The sequence below is a fragment of the Camelina sativa genome, chromosome 16 (genome assembly GCF_000633955.1).
Source record: "Camelina sativa cultivar DH55 chromosome 16, Cs, whole genome shotgun sequence".
NCBI classification, from domain to species: Eukaryota; Viridiplantae; Streptophyta; class Magnoliopsida; order Brassicales; family Brassicaceae; genus Camelina; species Camelina sativa.
Genome location: NC_025700.1, coordinates 2,944,471 through 2,963,168, shown reverse-complemented (window position 1 = coordinate 2,963,168; position 18,698 = coordinate 2,944,471). Strand labels below are relative to the sequence as shown.

The following is an 18,698-nucleotide window of genomic DNA, read 5'->3' as shown; positions in this document are numbered from 1 at the left end:
TTATCTCATTCGTAGTTTCGTCTTTTACCCATATGGCATATATATATTTAGAAACTGACATTCTCAAAAAGATTAGCATAGAAATACAGTACAAGAGCAATCAAGCAAGCTCTGTTCTCGGGAGATTAAGTAGTTAATCGTGGATCTGATTAGGTATATAAGCAGAGTTGATGCAAAAAGTGTAAAGTTATAGTCCCATTAGATCCAAGAGTGAAAAGAACACACTGCACTTGGAATATAAGACCATGTCTACTCCAGCAACTCTCCAGCAACTCTTCAGCAGAGAGTTGCTCAAATATAAACTAATGATTTAATTAATACTAAACTAATTAAAACAACATATTTAGAACATATACAAAATCATCTTTTCACTAGAATACTCCAAAAAAGTTGCTCAATCATTTAAATATTAATTTTTGTTAAACAAAACTTTGTTGAAGTCAAATGGTGTTACATATGAAACTCACAAATTTCCAACTTGCTGCCCTGTGAAATGGAGTGCAACCAACCTGATAGTCACAAAAGAGTTTGTGTTAACACAAATAACTGATCCAAAAGCAACAAGGCATTGAGAAGCTAGAAAACCTTGTCTGTGATGTTAATCTTTGCAACCTATTTTGAAAACGAAGAAGCAGCGAAACAAAAAATTGTATTTTATTTTTTTTTAATACCCAATGAGATTTTGCCACGTAACGTTGCTTCAAAGGATCTTCCGCTTCTCAGTTGAGAAGCGATTGTCAGTTGAGAAGCGATTCTCAGGAAAATGAGCAATTTTTTTGTGTTTTTGATATAATTTTGACCGAGAAATTCTTTGAGCAACTCAAAGAGAAATGCCACTGGATCCACTTCTCTGAAGAATCCCTTTTCTCCAATGATGTAAGCTTTGTAGCGAGTGGAGTTCCTTCCAACTCGATCAAAAACCACGACGCGGCTCTTCTGCTCGTCGATAAGGAAACTCCCCTCATATAGTGGTCTCATATCAACAACGGCTAAGAACTTGGTCCACGACACGGTGCTAGGCTCTATCTTAGTAGTAACCCAAATCTCCATCCCATAGATAAAGGCTGGAATAACACCGCAAGCTGCTCTTCTCCAAAAGCAGATAGAGTCACAATATCATAATAAGACTCAAACGGTAGAGGCAGATGAGGTCCAAATGTCTCTTTAGTAAAATCAAAACAGAGTAAGAAATCAGGCACGTCGTCGTCAGCTATAGCACGCAAGTACGTATTTCCCTTCAAAGACACGCCACCTAAAAAAAGCTCTATATTCCGGCTAGGAGTAACATCAAGAACCCTCCATGAATTAGACTTGAACTCGTAGATCTCGTTCATACATCCATTCATCCTGGGACAAATCTCAAAATTTTATAGGCGCGAAACGATTTGCTCTTGTCATATCCGATAACGTGGGTGTATCCGTCAAGAGATCTATGTTCGACGCAAATCAACCGAGTTTTCCCTGTATAAGGGTTCCATACCACGAGCCGTGTGTTTTCTTCCGTAGTGGATAACAACAAACCCTCGCAGTGATGTATTTTATATGTAACTACATCATCATGATCGTTTAGGCTAATAAGTTTACCTCTAAGCTTTATAAATGGATCAGTGTTGTAGTGAATTCCATGGAGATTGACGCTTATTAGAAACAATCTATAATTTAGCAACTGCTGCTATATGGTTGTATTGAAATATTGTTACAATTTTTAAAATATAAACCTAAAAGAACATAAACAATGCCAAAGCCTTAAGACAATATCATCAGCTTACGCTCATCATAATCCACAACAGATAAACCATTTTGAATTATGAAAAATACTTTCCCATCTAATCAAACATCCAAAGAGTACTCCAAAAATTAAATATACTTATATACACATAGGCGTTTCCAACTAAATTCGTTAAATTGGTAAAGTAACCCTTGGACGAAATATAACTTTTAATTGTTGCAGGCTTTACAGCATGTTAAGTAGAAATGGTAACATTGTTCTATATCGAGCATCACTATATTTACGAAGAATAAAAATAGGAGTATTTTTACAAAATTTATTTTTATAAAGAAAGACAAAATATGATAACCTCATGGAAAATGTTCACAAAGGTTTTTTTCTGGCCTGTAAATCATTTTTTCTCTAAAAGATTTGCAGCTTTAATTTGTTGTTATTACTTCTGATTCATTGAAATTAAACAGTTGAAAATAAATAATTCATATTGAAACACTGATTCAATTACATACATGCCTCTCTGACTACTCTCCCTCCATGGTAAACTATCATCATGAAGAGCAGGGGAGTTAGATGAACCCATAATATTTATAATGTAACGAATCATAATAACCAACTATAGTTACAACACAAACAGATAAAATGGCTAAACATCTGTTAATTATTTCATATATTTTTTATTTGCTTTTAGTTATTTTATTATATCTTAGATTTGATCCTGTAGAACTGTCCTATACCATATAGGAATACAATATGATAATAAAGAAATCGAAATCATAACTCAAGCGGAGTAACGTTTTTCATTGAAATTGAAATTGAAATCGAAATCCTGTAGAACTGTCCCCATAAACTCCCCGTCCCTTGCAGCTGCTGCTTTACCAATGTGCTTCGATAAAGTGTTCCACGTTTTGCAAGTCAATCGGACTTCTCTCATCGATTTCACTGGAACCACTAGAGACTATCGCCTCTACCAATTCTCTTGGAAGATCCGACATCTCTGCTATTGTTTATTTTGTTTCAAGGATCGATAAAATAGAAAGTAGGGTTTAATTTCTTCTTATAACGTCTCAGGGACATAATTGATTTCTTTATGTTTTTTACTTTTTTTTTCTAGGAAAATACCGTATCTACAGTTTTACTTTTTTTTCCTGCTTGATATTTAAACATAGGAAGAGAAGAAGACTCCTTTATTTAAGTTACAAGGAAACATTCTTCAAATGAAGCATGCCTTCATCATGTGTGTGCTTCAAGTTGTCAAGGAACTTGTGTTCATCAAACAAAAAGACTTAATATGTATCCACGTGCAATGCTTAATACTATACCCAGTAGCTTATACTTAACAAAATGAATCACCCCATCTGGCATTTTCGTAGCCCCAAAAAGGCCAACCGTTTAAAATAATACTTGGCATAATTATATTTGCAACATTCTTGAATCCAATTTAATGAGCTCTAATCAAGCTTATTAACATGCTAACTGTTACAAGATTGCCACCCAATAAGAGCAATCCAGGGAACAATAAGCCAACTCTACCACCCGTGCGTTCGGCTAGTGGTTTAAGTGTAGGAGTTGGATCTTTGTGCTCTCTAGTTCGATTCCATGTGGGAGGGACGCTTTACATCATGTCATAAAGGCTCCGATTGGTAACACCATTTAAACGAGGCGGTTAAAAAATTTTCAGCGGTTGTAAAGAAGGTAGTTAGAAAGAAGGCAGTTAGAAAAGATGGAAGAAAAAAGTGGATAAATTAAAATGAGTGGTTAAATATAGTAAACAAGTTATTTATAACAAATAATATAAAATAAATTAAATTATGAAATCATTTTGAAAAAAAAATTCTATTTTTATAAATTCCTTTAGAAAATAATATATATGAATATTATTTTTAAAAATTTAAATAATTTTTTTAAAAATCCAACAACCTCGTTTGCAAACGAACCACCTTGTTTTTGGGGCGGTTGGCAACCGCCCGTTTTCCCCCTTCCAACCACTTTTTTCAACCATCTTTTCCAACCACCTACTCCAACCGCTTCTTCCAATCGCCATGTTGATTGGTAACCTTCAAGGCGGTTCGTTTGCAAATGAGGCGGTTGAAAGTTACCAATCAAACCCAAAATATTAACAAAGGCTGGTCCGGACAATGAGAGAAATTAAGGCCGAGGCCCGAACTCCTCCTAATTTTAAAAAAATATATATTAAAAATAAAAATAAATAAATAAGCCAGCTCTGTCCTGCGCATTGTGCAATGCTAACGCGCGCCCGGTGTTTGCTAGATTCCATTAGAAACCTCTTGTAGACCACCAACATCTTTATTTGCATTCGAGTTTTGTTTCTTCTCTCTCTTTGTTACTTTGCTTGGCAATGAGAGTTTTGTTAGTTTAGTGGTAGGAAAATAATGATAATATAAGAACAGACTTTTTAAAAAATGTATAATTAATTCATCGGAAAGTCATCAAAATAGCAAAAATAAATGGTGTCGCCACGAGAAAAAAACTGGTAGAGTGATGTTGCAGATCACTTGCCAGGTCTTAGAAAAGAGAATAAGTAGTGAATCGTGGATCTGCTAGTGAATCGTGGATCTGATTAGGTATATGACAAATATTATTGAAATAAAGTAGTTTTATTGAGTTGTCTTTCATAAGATTAAGGCATAAATACATATATATAGTGGTTAACTTTGACATATTGCTAAAGCAACATAATGTAAACTTTCCTACACATAAGGAAATAGCTTGCACAAGAAGTAATATAAAGATCTAGACTATTCTTCGGGTTGGGCTTCACTTCATTAACGTACTTTACTGTCCATATTACTTGGTCCGCATGATACACATCTTGCTTCCCTAATACTCCCCCGCACGACAAAGGTGTGACGCAAAAAGCAAACGCAAACTATGAAACCATAAAGCAGAACACCTATGTCGTAGATATTTTGTCGAGGATGGACAAATCATGTCAACAAAATCCTCAGGTTATAAACTTCAATCTTGAGAAGAGGGATGGAACTTCAGCTCGTCTTCAGTTTTGGTAAAAGAGAATAATAACATCCCATGGGCGCAACTCCTACAGCTCCACAAACAATTGTCCTTATCTAGGACAGTCCACAAATTGGACTAATAATAACATAAACATAAGCGTTCCAATAAACTCCCAACTCCCCTAATGGTTAAACCATAACCAAACTCCCCCATAATAAAGGAAACTAAAAGAAAATATAAGAAATATTCTAGACTCAAGAATAAATCCCATAAATATAAATAACTATTTGTGAAAACCCAAACCCTTAAAACATTAAAAAATCTCACCAATACTTGTGCTAAACCAACCCAAGAACTATGAATAAAACCAAAACGTTAACTTATAATAATAAAGAAATAATTATGAAACAATCATGTGGACGTCAAAGCATCATTTGCTTCACGGACATCATCTGTGTCGTCTCCCTCACCATCATCTTCAACGTCATCACCTTTCATGATCATTAGGATCACAAAGTTATCACAGCGGAATTTAGAAAACCTTTAGATTCACAAGATCGCCTGCTCTGATACCATGATAAATTCGGGCTTTAATATGGGCTTCTAACTCAAAACCAATTGGCAATGAGTGGAGAAGCTCTAACCTTTTTATATATTACTTAAATCCTTTACATATTTTCGATGTGGGATATATTACACTAACACCCCCTCTCACGCTCAGGCATGACCATCTGAAGCGTGAGCATATGTGGGAACAACATCCACGGGGTGGCCCAACAAGCAATCACAAATATTTGTCATGGCTCTGATACCATGACAAATATTATAGAAATAGAATAGTTTTATTGAGTTGTCTTTCATAAGATTAAGGCATACATATATATAGTGATTAGCTTTGACATATTGCTAAAGCAACATAATGTAAACTTTCCTACACACATAAGGAAATAGCTTGCACAAGAAGTAATATAAAGATCTAGACTATTCTTCAGGTTGGGCTTCACTTCGTTAACGGACTTTACCGTCCATATTACTTGATCCGCATGATACACATCTTGCTTCCCTAATAGTATATAAGGAGAGTTGATACAAAAGTGTATAAAATTTCAATCCCATCAGATCCAAGATGGTTGTGTAATTTTCCCGAGAACACTCTGGTTGTGTAATGCAAGAGTCAAAAGCACACATTGAACTTGGAACATAAGAGCACGCAGCCAAGAAACAACGTTCGTTGAATCTTTATTTCCATCAAAAACCACGACGCGGCTCTTCTCCTCGTCAACAAAGGAAACTCCCATTCAAAAAGTGGTCTCGTATTTCGACGCGGCTCTTCTCTCATTGATTTTACCGGAACCCTAGAGAATATCTCTATTTCCTTGGAAGATCCAACATCTTCTCCATTGTTTCTGCAGATCGATGTACATAGAAATTAGGGTTTCTTCTTATCTGGCGTTCTCAGTTTCTCAGAAAACGCATATTATGGTTATATCTAAATATATACTTAAGGTGAACTTATCAACAAAGTCGTTGCAGTATAGTGGTAAGTATTTCCGCCTGTCACCCGGGTTCGATCCCCCGCAACGGCGTTTTTTTGTTTTCATAATGTTTTTTTTTCTCCCTTTTTTTTTCTTTTCCTGATTAACTTTCTTTTCAAATTTCCCATAAATCCGCAAATTCGTTCATCTCCCGACATTTCCGATTCAAAACCATTAGAACTACAATGGAAAAAAACAGAGCAAATTCTCCAAAACAAGAAAAGAAAGAAACCCAAAAAAATATATTAAAAAAAACAAAAAAAAAAAACAGAAAATCGCCATCACCGTCTCCCGGAACGACGGAGATATCCCGCCGTTTCTTGGCCGTAAAATATTTGAAACTGATGATCGTAAAGAAAGCACATAAGACAAAGGTACATTAACAATTCCGTTTTAAAAAAATGGCTGGAGGAGGAGGTGGTAGCACTTCTGGAGAAGGCCCTAGAGAGCTCGATCAGACTCCGACATGGGCCGTGTCCACTGTTTGTGGCGTTATCATCTTAATCTCTATCGTTCTAGAGCTCATGATCCACAAAATCGGAGAGGTATATAAAAAAACACAAATCTACCACAAAATATTCAAGACAATATGGTTTTATACATAATGATTCACCCATTGATCCTTTGTTTATAGGTTTTCACGGAAAGAAGGAAAAAAGCTTTGTACGAAGCTCTTCAAAAGATCAAGAACGGTACCAAACTCTAGAAAACCTTCGAAATTTTTTTTTTTTTTTTTTTTTTTGTTTCCGTGCGTTGAAAGTTAAAACGTTTTGACTATTGTGTTCCTGATTTTGCAGAGCTAATGGTTTTAGGATTCATTTCTCTGCTACTAACATTTGGACAAAACTACATAGCGAGCTTGTGTGTTGCTTCAAGATACGGCCATGCGATGTCCTTTTGTGGTCCGTACGATGGTCCAAGTGGTGACTATAAGAAGCCAAAGAGTACCGAACACTTACAACGCCGTGTTTTAGCCGATGCTGCTCCAGCTGAGTGCAAAAAGGTTTAAAACTTCCTTTTCTTTTTGGCTTAATTAGACAAAATGGTTGAAATTGATGAAGAAAGACTGATTTAAATGTTTGCAGGGTTATGTGCCGCTTATATCACTCAATGCGTTGCATCAAGTGCATATCTTCATATTCTTCTTGGCTGTGTTTCATGTCATTTATAGTGCTATTACCATGATGCTTGGAAGAGCAAAGGTATATGATGTTTAAATTTAAGGCTGTTGCAGTGTGTATGTGCTTGTGAGATTTTGATTGTTTGGGTTGGAGTCATTATAATGCAGATTCGTGGATGGAAAGTATGGGAGGAAGAAGTCATACATGAACACGAAATGATGAATGGTTAGATCATTTGTGGTTATAGTCTCAGATGCCAATCACATTTATTAAAAACAGGAAAATCAATTTGTTTTTGCTTTGATGCATGTAATATACAGACCCTTCAAGATTTAGGCTAACACACGAGACATCATTTGTTAGAGAGCATGTCAATCCATGGGCCAAAAATAGATTCTCCTTCTACGTTGTAAGATTCTGTTTGTGTGCTTCTTTACAGTTTACTCCATCTCTTGTTTCTACTACCTATCTAGTAGCAAGAGAGAATTTCATTGTTACTCTTTTTTGTAGATGTGCTTCTTTCGTCAAATGCTGAGATCTGTCAGAAAATCTGATTATTTGACGATGCGTCATGGGTTCATAAGTGTAAGTTCCTTGAAATCATGCAAAACCAATCTTTAACTTCTCAAAAACTTGTTTGAGACTTGTTTCCAAAATCCTCTGTTACTTAGGTCCATTTGGCACCCGGGATGAAGTTTAATTTTCAAAAATATATCAAAAGGTCACTGGAAGACGACTTTAAGGTAGTCGTGGGAATAAGGTACCTCTTAACACTTGTTCTTTCTTACACTCACACTCATATTTCTTCATCGTTTTCTAATACAATACAATTTTACATATCATTCCGGTAATGCAGACCCGAGCTATGGGCCTTTGTTATGCTCTTTCTACTCTTTGATGTTCACGGTTAGTCTTTTTATATATTGTGTTATAATATTCTGTAACATATATACGGAGCTTAGAAATCTAATTGTTCTCGTATACTATTTTAGGGTGGTATGTTACTGCTGTGATCACCATGATTCCACCAGTTGTAAGTGACCAAATCCACCTTATCTCTCTTTTGCTTCCATTGAAAGAGCAATATAGAGAGGAGAAAAAACCAACTAATTGTGTTTGGTTTGAAGTTGACATTAGCTATAGGAACCAAGCTTCAGGCCATCATATCAGACATGGCGTTGGAGATTCAGGAGAGACACGCGGTGATACAAGGGATGCCACTTGTCAATGTCTCTGACCGGCATTTCTGGTTAAGTCGTCCTGCCTTAGTCCTCCATATCATCCACTTCATTCTCTTCCAGGTATAACTAATCGCCTCTTATAAAATGAAAAGATTGAAAAAAGTATGTATTTTTCTATGGTCTAATTAATCAGCTTACTTGATTGTTCAGAATGCCTTTGAGATCACCTACTTCTTCTGGATATGGGTAAACAAATACAACACACACCTCTCTTTACCCATTATGTATGTCTCCTTGTCTCACTCTCCTTCCATTGTTGCAGTATGAGTTCGGGTTACGGTCCTGTTTTCATCACCATTTCGCGCTCATAATCATACGTGTGGCTCTCGGGTGAGTACTAAATTCATCAACAACTTCCCACCTTCTTTCGTGAAATTTGGTTTTCTTGAGCTACAAGAATCTTTATTTGAGTTTGTAAAATGTAGGGTGGGAGTACAATTTCTATGCAGTTACATCACACTTCCTCTTTACGCTCTTGTTACTCAGGTATGTCAAAACGTTTATTCTTCATTGTAAATCACTCTAGAGATTTTAATTACTTGTTTTTTTTTTTTTTTTCAGATGGGATCAACGATGAAGCGATCAGTGTTTGATGAGCAAACGTCAAAGGCGTTAAAGAATTGGCATAAGAATGCAAAGAAAAAGAGTGAAACGTCAGGTCAAATGCAGTCTCCAATGCCTAATCTCCGACCTAGAACCGTCGCCGATATAGAGTCTGCTCCGGCCAACATCACGGCTAGTGTTGATGTTAAGGAAGGAGATCAATCTCGTAAACCTGGTGACAATTTAAGCGGTCCCTAAACCGGTCAAAGACACTACTTTCACTTAACCGGCTTACTCAAATATAGGTTTAAAAAAAAAGTAAATCAATTGTTTATGTAAATGTTTGTTGTATGTGTTTTGTTACAATTAGTGCGATTTTGTACCATCTTATCAAAATGACACACTGCAAAAACATGAGCCATATTAGCTTATCGGCTCGGTTTTGGTAAATGGACAATACCGAAATCACCGACCAAACTGGTTTTGTTCAATTTTATTTCGGTTAAAATCAGCTTTTGTTTGTTCTATTGCACCAGTCAGTTTAAAACCTTGAATTTTAAAAATTACGCCCTAATTTTGTCATCTTCACAAGTCACAACGTAACCGTGGTTTCGAGTTTGTCGCCGTCGTCACCATTTCGCAGCCGTTGCTACTTTCTTCCCCTTCTACTAGTCATAAGTTGAGCTAAACCGAAGGAGGTTGGCATTGCTTTGTTCTTCTAAAAATATTTATTTCTGCATACAACATGTTCGATCAAATGCCTAAGAGATACCTGTCAAAGTAAAAGTACCGTTCTTTCTCTAGGTATGATTGCTTTCTTGTTAAAAATCTCTGGTTTGATATGTCTATCCGGAATTTTCCCAGTTTTCAGTTTTGCTTAATAGTTTTTGAAATATTGAAGTATCGAATCGTTCTGAAATATAAGTGCATTGTTGAGTAGTTTGAACTATCAATCAGAGATAGCAGTGTTAAGTAATTTGGAGTTGAGTTGAACTTGCACCACTAATGTTGGAATTCTTATGTTCAGACTGCCCCAAGAGGTGTTGAAATCGATGATCAAAGCTCCTGCCATGAAGGGTAAGTTGTGTTTACTTTTTATAACATCTGTCATGCATTTTTATTTGGAAATGAGTTCGGCCTATATCATTTAGGAGTTTCTAGAACTTACTGAATAAAGGCACAACTTTTCAAGGATTATCATTGCGGTGCTCAAAATGGCAATTTTGAAACTTAGGATATGATGTGGCGTTAGCAGAAGCATATGTGGATGTAGGAATGAAATTGGCATAGTTTAAGCAAATCATGTCTAAGAGATTTGAATCACTATTATTTATCTTTGTTTTTCTAAAAATTGCTGAAGTTTCTCACAAATGAACAAGGATGAATTCCAAAGTAGACTTTTTGGGTTTCGTGGGGCTGTATACTTCAGCGTTAGGCTATATGTGAGTGGTTTGTCATGCGCTCTAGAAGTACTTTTGTTTTTGAAGGCTGTTTCTTGTGTGATTGACAGCAATAAAGAAGAAAATTGAGAAAGATATTTATGGAGTTGGAAGTATTGGCCTTTTCACTGATTTAGACAGAGAGGTACATAAATACCTCTGTATCTGTATGTTTTATGAGATTTGGATTATCTTTTAGTACCATTTATATTGATTTTAATTCATAATGGTCAGAGTTTAGCAATTAGACAGAAACCTGGATTGGAAGAACACTCTGGTCTAGAACCAACGACTCGGTGAGTACTTTTCCTTTCCATTTCTTTGACACTTTTGTTCCTAGATTATGTTCACCTATTATTTAATACCTGATGATATGAATATTGCATTCCTTACTATCATCCTGTGCAGGGACAAACAATGTTCTATGACAGTCAAAGCAATGCATCCAAGTACCTTTCAAACAGAACTCAACTCGTTCACTCATACTTCCACGTTATTAAAAGAACTGACTCATCATTCACAGAAAAGGAACCTTGTGGCTGGACGTGCAGTTCATGCACAGATCATCAGAACGGGTACATCAACATGCACCCAGCATGCCAATGTCCTTGTCAATTTTTACGCTAAATGCGGACAATTACCCAAAGCTCACTCCATCTTCAACGCTATAATTTGCAAGGATGTTGTGTCCTGGAACAGTCTCATCACTGGATACTCTCAGAACGGTGGTACCTCCAGCTCCCACACTGTTATGCAGCTGTTTCGAAATATGAGAGCGCAAAATATACTGCCAAATGCTTATACCCTTGCCGGGATTTTTAAGGCTGAGTCGAGTCTTCAAAGTTGTACAGTTGGGAGGCAGGCTCACGCGCTTGTGGTCAAAATGTCAAGTTTTGGGGATATATATGTTGACACTTCTTTGGTGGGCATGTACTGTAAAGCGGGCTTAGTCCAAGATGGACTTAAAGTGTTTGCCTTGATGCCTGAAAGAAATACATATACGTGGTCTACTATGGTTTCTGGTTATGCTACAAGAGGACGTGTTGAAGAGGCAGTTAAAGTTTTCAATTTGTTTCTTAGAGAAAAGGAAGACGAAAGTGATAGTGACTATGTCTTCACTGCGGTTCTTAGCTCACTTGCTGAAACCGAATATGTAGGCCTCGGCAGGCAAATCCATTGCATCACAGTTAAAAATGGGTTGCTCGGGTTTGTAGCTTTGAGTAATGCACTTGTTACAATGTATTCAAAGTGCGAGAGCTTGACTGAGGCATGCAAGATGTTTGACTCGTCTGGTGACAGAAACTCGATTACATGGTCTGCAATGGTCACTGGTTATTCTCAGAATGGGGAATCACTTGAAGCAGTAAAGCTTTTCTCGAGAATGTTTTCTGCTGGAATCAAGCCCAGCGAATACACGATTGTTGGGGTTCTTAATGCATGCAGTGACATTTGCTATGTAGAAGAAGGGAAACAACTTCATTCTTTCTTGTTAAAATTGGGATATGAAAGACATTTATTTGCGACTACAGCTTTGGTTGACATGTATGGGAAAGGTGGTTGTCTAGCAGATGCCAGGAAAGGGTTTGATTGTCTACAAGAGCGTGATGTCGCTCTTTGGACATCGATTATAAGCGGGTATGTTCAAAACTCAGATAACGAAGAGGCTCTCGTTCTGTACCGTGGAATGAAGACACAAGGTATTATCCCAAACGAACCAACTATGGCAAGCATTCTAAAAGCTTGCTCCTCTCTAGCTACCTTGGAGCTCGGAAAGCAAGTACATGGCCACACAATCAAGCACGGGTTTGGGCTTGAAGTTCCAATTGGAAGCGCACTTTCTACAATGTACTCAAAGTGCGGGGTTTTAGAAGATGGGAACCTTGTCTTTAGAAGAACTCCCAATAAAGATGTTGTGTCTTGGAACGCAATGATCTCAGGCTTGTCCCATAACGGACAAGGAGACGAGGCTTTAGAACTGTTTGAGGAGATGTTAGTAGAAGGAACGGAACCAGACGATGTCACTTTCGTGAACATTATATCAGCGTGTAGCCATAAAGGGTTTGTAGAGAGAGGCTGGTCTTATTTCCATATGATGTCTGATCAGTACGGGATTGATCCAAAAGTAGACCACTATGCTTGTATGGTTGATCTGCTGAGCCGTGCAGGACAGCTCAAAGAGGCAAAAGAGTTCATTGAATCAGCTAGTATCGATCACGGTTTATGCCTTTGGCGGATACTATTAAGCGCATGTAAGAACCATGGGAATTGTGAGCTAGGAGCTTATGCAGGAGAGAAGCTCATCGCCCTTGGATCTAGAGAATCGTCAACGTATGTGCAATTGTCAGGCATTTACACGGCTTTAGGGCGGATGAGAGATGTGGAACGGATTTGGAAAGTCATGAAGGAAAACGGGGTGAACAAAGAAGTAGGTTGCAGTTGGATCGAGCTGAAGAATCAGTTCCATGTTTTTGTTGTAGGAGATACAATGCATCCGAGGATTGAAGAGACAAAGGATTTGGTTTGTTTGGTTAGTAGACAGATGCTGGAAGAAGGATTCATACATGTGTTGGATTTTTCTTATGATGAAGGAGCACAATTATGTAATTTTTTCATGGTATAACTTATAAATTTGGTTGTATTCTTTTACATTATAGGTTTTTAATTTTAGGTGTGAAAATGTATCAGTTATAATGTTGTTAATCAAATGAGAAAATTACCTAGTCAAAGACACTCCCTAGTTCTTTGGCTAATTTTGTGCAATTTCTTTGGACAAAGTTAATTCACGTCTTCCATAAGTAATTTACTCTTCTTTTTTTTGTCCAAAGATATTGTCTTCACAAAAGAAGGAACAAAAAAAGCTAACCTTAAATTCAAGAAATATGTCGAAGAGAGATGAGAAACAAGAGTTGCCACTAGAAACCAGTCCGTACACAAAGTATGAGGATATAGAAGATTACAAGAAGAACGCTTATGGGACTTCTGGTCACCAAGATGTTAAGCCTGGCCAAGGCGGCGGCACAACCGACGCACCGACCCTGTCCGGTAGTGGTGCTCCCTCCGCCATAGATTCCGCTAATCAACAAGCTAAGAAGTGAACCACTCATTATTCATAAACTTAATCAAATATCAAAACAAAACGTTTCTCTTTTTTTTTTTGAAAAAGGGTTGAAAATGTTTTTGTTTCTTCTATTTTCAATTAATGGAACTCTCCCATTGTGATTTTTTGACGCTTTGTAATAATTGACTTGTTTTTGTTTTTGTTTTGTCTCCTCTAATCCATGGTTAATTGGTTATGATCCAATCTAAATCAATAAATAGATGTTAAGTCTAAGAGTTTTTGGCCAACTTACAACATTAACACCCACGTTATATATATTCTCTTCTAAACAACAGAATTTGCTAACGAATTATATGCCAAAATTTGTAAAAAGAATGTTTGGTCAAGAATACTCTCATACGTCATTTCGTGACATATTGTTTAGCCCAAGTTGTGGTGATTGATAGAATTAGAAAATATAGAAATGTACTTAAAAAGTCAATTCCTTAACAACTATCAATTAACAAACATGTAATTTACTTTGTGTGGTAGATTCAACAAGAAGTTTCAAGAATTCACATTGGAAAACTTTACCCTCTCTCTCTCTAACCAAACATGTTTCATCAAACGGAGGCGAGGTGTAATGTTAGTCCTCTAATTAAAACTTATAATATTATAGACACAAAAAAACATACTATAAAGAAAGGTGATAATCTTGAAAAGAATCTTTAGAATAATGTACAAAGCTGAGTCATAACAACAAGTGTCTCCCCTAGCTTGCTAACAATGAACAAATCCCTAAGGGATAAGATATTAGCCCCAATATATATGATTTCCACTAGGGTAGACAAATAAAAATATCAACAATCATCAAAATAGAAACATTCAACTACATAATCATCTTTGGAACTACCATAGGTTTTGTTAGTCCTAGACTCTTTAGAGCATCGAAAGTTTCTAATTTTAATCATTACCAATTTTTTACTTTTAATAAAAGTCTAGTAAATGATAATTGCAAAATTACAATATGCTTATTCCATCAGTATGAATGGAATGAATTATGATGTCCAACAACTAACCCAGTAACTACCAATTCAATTTTGATACCTCTACCGGTATCGGGTAACGCCCTTCCTAAACCGGAAATAAATTACCCGGTAATGTGAACATAGCCGCAATATTAGCTGCAACGTATGTAATTACGACACGTGGATGGCGGGAATCTATCGCCCATTGGGAAAGACAAAAGGGAGATTGCATGATTTAGATCTTGACCGTTAAGTTTAATTATCTTAGAGATCTAACGGTTAGGACTGGGTGGCGGTACCACCCGGTCAAAGTAATCTGTAGCCGTTGATTTAGAGACACGTGTCGGTAGGATATCTCCGGTTTGACAGATAGACGATCCAAGAGATTACCTGGAATCGCCGGTGACCAACCAAATACCAAACAAACGAGACAAACAAAAAAGCTTCTCTCTCTCTTTCTCTCTCAAAGAAAGCTTTTGGAAAATTGTCTTTCGTCAATTCTCTTCTTTAAACGCCAAAACATTTTTTCTGGGTTTTCGAGAATTTCTTCGAAAAGATCTGACGGGTAACACGAGAATCATCAACTGTGAGAAATCATAGAGCTTTTTTGTTTTTTTGCTTCTGTAGTTTTGGTTATCTTTCTGAATTCTCAACCTGCTTCAAGATTTTCTTGTATTTTTCTATCATTTTGTGAGGTGGGTTTTGTTGAAAGAGGGCTTCTGGTAAATTCTGATTCGGGTTTTGGTTATACTGGATCATCGATTTCTTGATCTGACCTGAGAAAAAAAAGTTTTTATTTTTTAAAACCCTTGAAGAAGAGGCTAGTTCTATAACAGAGTTGTGTTTGAGAGCTTGATTTGGTGCTTAATTGGAGTTGTAGAAGCTTTGGATTGTTTCTGTGGTGGGTTATTGGATTCCTTCACTTTCTTCATTTGTTGAGTCTGCTGGGTACCGTTTTGATCAAGATCAAGGATCTGCTGGTTTTAGGGTATTTTATCAAAATCTGGAATTGATCTTTTTGGAAGGAAGGTCTTTTTTTTTTCTGTAGTTGTCAAGGTCTTTGGTGAAGTTTGTTTCTCACGAAGTTTGATCCTTTATAAGTTGGGTTGTATTGATCTTAGATCTAGTGGGAATAAAGGAAGTCCTTGGAAAGCAACAGACTTGAAAACGCTATCACGAGAGGAATTGTTGCTGAAAACTACAATAGTTTTTTATATGATTCAGAGAAGAACTCAGAGCTGAGTATGGATTTTTCACCTTTGTTAACGGTTCTTGAGGGAGATTTCGACAAGGATAATAATGCTTCTTCTGCAACAGAAATTGATGATACTTTAGAGAACTTAGATGATACTAAGCAGATAAGTAAACGAAAACCTCCCAGGCACCTCACAAGCACTGCTACTAGGCTGCAGGTTACAGCCAGTACGGTAATTTTTATTAACCCACAATTTCTGTTTTTTACTTTTTCTTCTTGTTGCAATGGGATTCGAATGATGTGACTTGTTTCTGTTTGTGTGCAGGATGTGGATGTTTGTAATTTGGCTATGAAGTCACTTGATGAAAACTCAGATTTTCTTCCTGTATACCGATCAGGAAGTTGTGCTGAGCAAGGGGCAAAACAGTTCATGGAAGATGAACACATTTGCATCGATGATCTTGTTGATCATCTTGGTTCAGCTGTTGGATGTTCTTCTCTTGGAGCCTTCTATGGGGTGAGTCATGACCCTGATTCTTCTTTTCCAAGGGTATTAATTTAGAAAAAGTCTATAACATTGTTGATGGTGTCCTTTGGCAGGTATTTGATGGCCACGGTGGTACAGATGCAGCACACTTTGTTAGAAAGAACATACTGAGATTCATTGTAGAGGACTCCTCCTTCCCACTATGCGTAAAGAAGGCAATTAAGAGTGCTTTCTTAAAAGCTGATTATGAATTTGCAGATGATTCTTCTCTTGACATCTCTTCTGGGACCACTGCGCTTACAGCTTTTATTTTTGGAAGGTAAGGACATTTAAATTCGTATTTATGAACTTAGGCAGTTATATATGTTATCACCTGTGAAATCATCAATACTTATCAGGTTGCATGTGTGTATAAGATAAAAGAATAAGGTGGTTTGTGTACTTACTTACTTTCACCTTTATTGTAAAGACTTATGTAACGGTCTGTTTTACCATGTTTCTTTGTAGCTTTGATTTGATTTTGAATAGAATTGCTACATTCTTGATTTGCAGGAGGTTGATAATAGCAAATGCTGGTGATTGCCGAGCAGTACTGGGGAGAAGAGGTAGAGCAATTGAGTTGTCCAAAGATCACAAACCAAACTGCACCGCCGAGAAAGTAAGAATAGAAAAGTTAGGTGGAGTTGTGTATGATGGCTACCTCAACGGGCAACTATCAGTTGCACGTGCCATTGGAGACTGGCACATGAAAGGTCCCAAAGGCTCTGCTTGTCCTCTAAGCCCAGAGCCAGAGTTGCAAGAGACGGACCTAAGTGAAGACGATGAGTTCTTGATAATGGGATGTGACGGTCTGTGGGATGTGATGAGCAGTCAGTGCGCTGTGACAATCGCAAGGAAGGAACTGATGATTCATAATGATCCAGAGAGATGCTCTAGAGAGCTAGTGAGGGAGGCCCTTAAACGAAACACCTGTGACAATTTAACAGTGATTGTTGTATGCTTCTCTCAGGATCCTCCACAGAGGATAGAGATCCGAATGCAGTCACGGGTGAGGCGGAGCATATCTGCGGAAGGGTTAAACCTACTCAAAGGCGTGCTCGATGGCTACCCGTGAGTAATGGTTGTGTCTTATGTTACTTTTGTGAGACTATTGCCAAGTTAGAGAGTGTTACAGGTTGACATGTTGTGTTCCGAGTATGTTGTGATTAATATTAGTAATATTGAACATCCATTGAGAGGTTTTAGATGGATGCATCATATCCCATTGTAAATAATTTTTAACATGTTCCACCAGATTCTTCTTAAAAATATATATCAGAATTTCTTCTTCGCTTGTAGGCTCTCTCATATGTTTCTTGGGATCATCTAGAACCCACACTTTTTTCATTCCGGTGTATAAATTGTTACTAGAAAAGTTAGGCTGACGCTTAGCTAATATTTACCAAAAATGGTAATTGTCAAGGCCTTAGTGCTATTGACACCTAATTGACCCAAGAGAAAGTGGGCACTGTCCAAACAACAGATACGCTTTGCTGGAATGACTATTAATTGGAGTTTTGATACGTTTTTTAAATATAATTATCAAAATGATACACTTACTATTTACAATTAGAGAAATCTACATTTGACACTGTTCCTTTGTTTTCTTTTTCTTTTTTGCCATTCAACAGTTTTATTAATTACATTTGCTGCCATTGTACTTTTCTTTTTTTCCCTATTTCTTGATTTCTCAAATAATTATTGATATATTTTTTTATAGAAAACTTCATAGATACACAAAATCTATATTTTTCTTTACAATTTGATATGAAATTTGTTTAATAATTTTTAAATATATTAGATACATCTTTTGTATCCATACACATTTTTAAGTGTACAAATATCTATACACCTTATTAAGTGTACACATGCTTGTACACATTATTAAGTGTACATATGTTTAGACACAAGTGTACATATGTTTAGACACAAGTGTACAAATGTCTGTACACATTATTAAGTGTACATATGTAATTTTTACAAAACCATTGCAGTACACACATTTGAAACTCTAAGTATTAAACAAATTACATTTGTACACTTAATAATGTGTATATGCATCTGTACACTTAATAAGGTGTATAAACATCTGTATACTTAAAAAAGTGTACGGATACAAAGATGTAAAAAAATATTTAATATTGTCGAATAAAATCATCAAACAAAATGCATATCAAATTATTAAGAAAAAAACATAGATTTTTTTATGTGGAAAAAATTTGGAAACAAAAGATATATTAATAAATATTTGAATAATTAGAAAAAGATGAATGTGATGAAAAAAAAAAAAAAAAAAAATCTAAAAACAAGGAGACCCTTACTTGTAATTTTGCA

General features: G+C 36.5%; 4 protein-coding genes across 5 annotated transcripts; all 4 read left to right on the top strand.

The window, feature by feature from the left end:
- On the top strand, nt 6,478-9,650 carry LOC104749501 (MLO-like protein 5). The gene is made up of 15 exons (XM_010471143.1): nt 6,478-6,779; nt 6,869-6,926; nt 7,032-7,237; nt 7,320-7,436; nt 7,523-7,580; nt 7,676-7,764; nt 7,866-7,940; nt 8,027-8,115; nt 8,212-8,261; nt 8,348-8,388; nt 8,483-8,656; nt 8,747-8,782; nt 8,859-8,926; nt 9,022-9,082; nt 9,158-9,650. The coding sequence occupies exons 1-15, from the start codon at nt 6,636-6,638 to the stop codon at nt 9,395-9,397; spliced, it is 1,506 nt and encodes a 501-aa protein (XP_010469445.1). The 5' UTR covers nt 6,478-6,635; the 3' UTR covers nt 9,398-9,650.
- On the top strand, nt 9,695-13,308 carry LOC104749499 (pentatricopeptide repeat-containing protein At2g33680-like). 2 transcript variants are annotated; one of them, XM_010471141.2, is made up of 5 exons: nt 9,695-9,943; nt 10,167-10,216; nt 10,650-10,723; nt 10,813-10,874; nt 10,987-13,308. In XM_010471141.2, the coding sequence occupies exons 2-5, from the start codon at nt 10,192-10,194 to the stop codon at nt 13,196-13,198; spliced, it is 2,373 nt and encodes a 790-aa protein (XP_010469443.1). In that variant the 5' UTR covers nt 9,695-9,943; nt 10,167-10,191; the 3' UTR covers nt 13,199-13,308. The 2 variants fall into 2 exon arrangements, with proteins under 2 accessions (XP_010469443.1, XP_019093162.1); XM_019237617.1 differs by lacking the exon at nt 9,695-9,943 and having other exon boundaries at nt 10,159-10,216.
- Nucleotides 13,340-13,811, top strand: LOC104749498. Its single transcript, XM_010471140.2, has one exon. It carries the CDS (start codon nt 13,458-13,460, stop codon nt 13,671-13,673), a length of 216 nt encoding a protein of 71 aa, XP_010469442.1. The 5' UTR covers nt 13,340-13,457; the 3' UTR covers nt 13,674-13,811.
- Nucleotides 15,065-17,637, top strand: LOC104749497 (probable protein phosphatase 2C 27). Its single transcript, XM_010471139.2, has 4 exons — nt 15,065-16,070; nt 16,164-16,355; nt 16,439-16,644; nt 16,878-17,637. Exons 1-4 carry the CDS (start codon nt 15,888-15,890, stop codon nt 17,437-17,439), a joined length of 1,143 nt encoding a protein of 380 aa, XP_010469441.1. The 5' UTR covers nt 15,065-15,887; the 3' UTR covers nt 17,440-17,637.

What these genes read in the sequence shown, in the direction of transcription:
- LOC104749501 (XM_010471143.1), top strand. Translation starts at nt 6,636, where the DNA reads ATGGCTGGAGGAGGAGGTGGTAGCACTTCTGGAGAAGGCCCTAGAGAG. An exon ending in TGATCCACAAAATCGGAGAG is followed by an intron (nt 6,780 to 6,868) that starts GTATATAAAAAA and finishes CTTTGTTTATAG; the next exon opens with GTTTTCACGGAAAGAAGGAA. An exon ending in CCTACTTCTTCTGGATATGG is followed by an intron (nt 8,783 to 8,858) that starts GTAAACAAATAC and finishes CCATTGTTGCAG; the next exon opens with TATGAGTTCGGGTTACGGTC.
- LOC104749497 (XM_010471139.2), top strand. Translation starts at nt 15,888, where the DNA reads ATGGATTTTTCACCTTTGTTAACGGTTCTTGAGGGAGATTTCGACAAG. An exon ending in TGCAGGTTACAGCCAGTACG is followed by an intron (nt 16,071 to 16,163) that starts GTAATTTTTATT and finishes GTTTGTGTGCAG; the next exon opens with GATGTGGATGTTTGTAATTT. An exon ending in ACAGCTTTTATTTTTGGAAG is followed by an intron (nt 16,645 to 16,877) that starts GTAAGGACATTT and finishes CTTGATTTGCAG; the next exon opens with GAGGTTGATAATAGCAAATG.
- LOC104749499 (XM_019237617.1), top strand. Translation starts at nt 10,159, where the DNA reads ATGTTCAGACTGCCCCAAGAGGTGTTGAAATCGATGATCAAAGCTCCT. An exon ending in TCACTGATTTAGACAGAGAG is followed by an intron (nt 10,724 to 10,812) that starts GTACATAAATAC and finishes CATAATGGTCAG; the next exon opens with AGTTTAGCAATTAGACAGAA. An exon ending in GGTCTAGAACCAACGACTCG is followed by an intron (nt 10,875 to 10,986) that starts GTGAGTACTTTT and finishes CATCCTGTGCAG; the next exon opens with GGACAAACAATGTTCTATGA.
- LOC104749498 (XM_010471140.2), top strand. Translation starts at nt 13,458, where the DNA reads ATGTCGAAGAGAGATGAGAAACAAGAGTTGCCACTAGAAACCAGTCCG.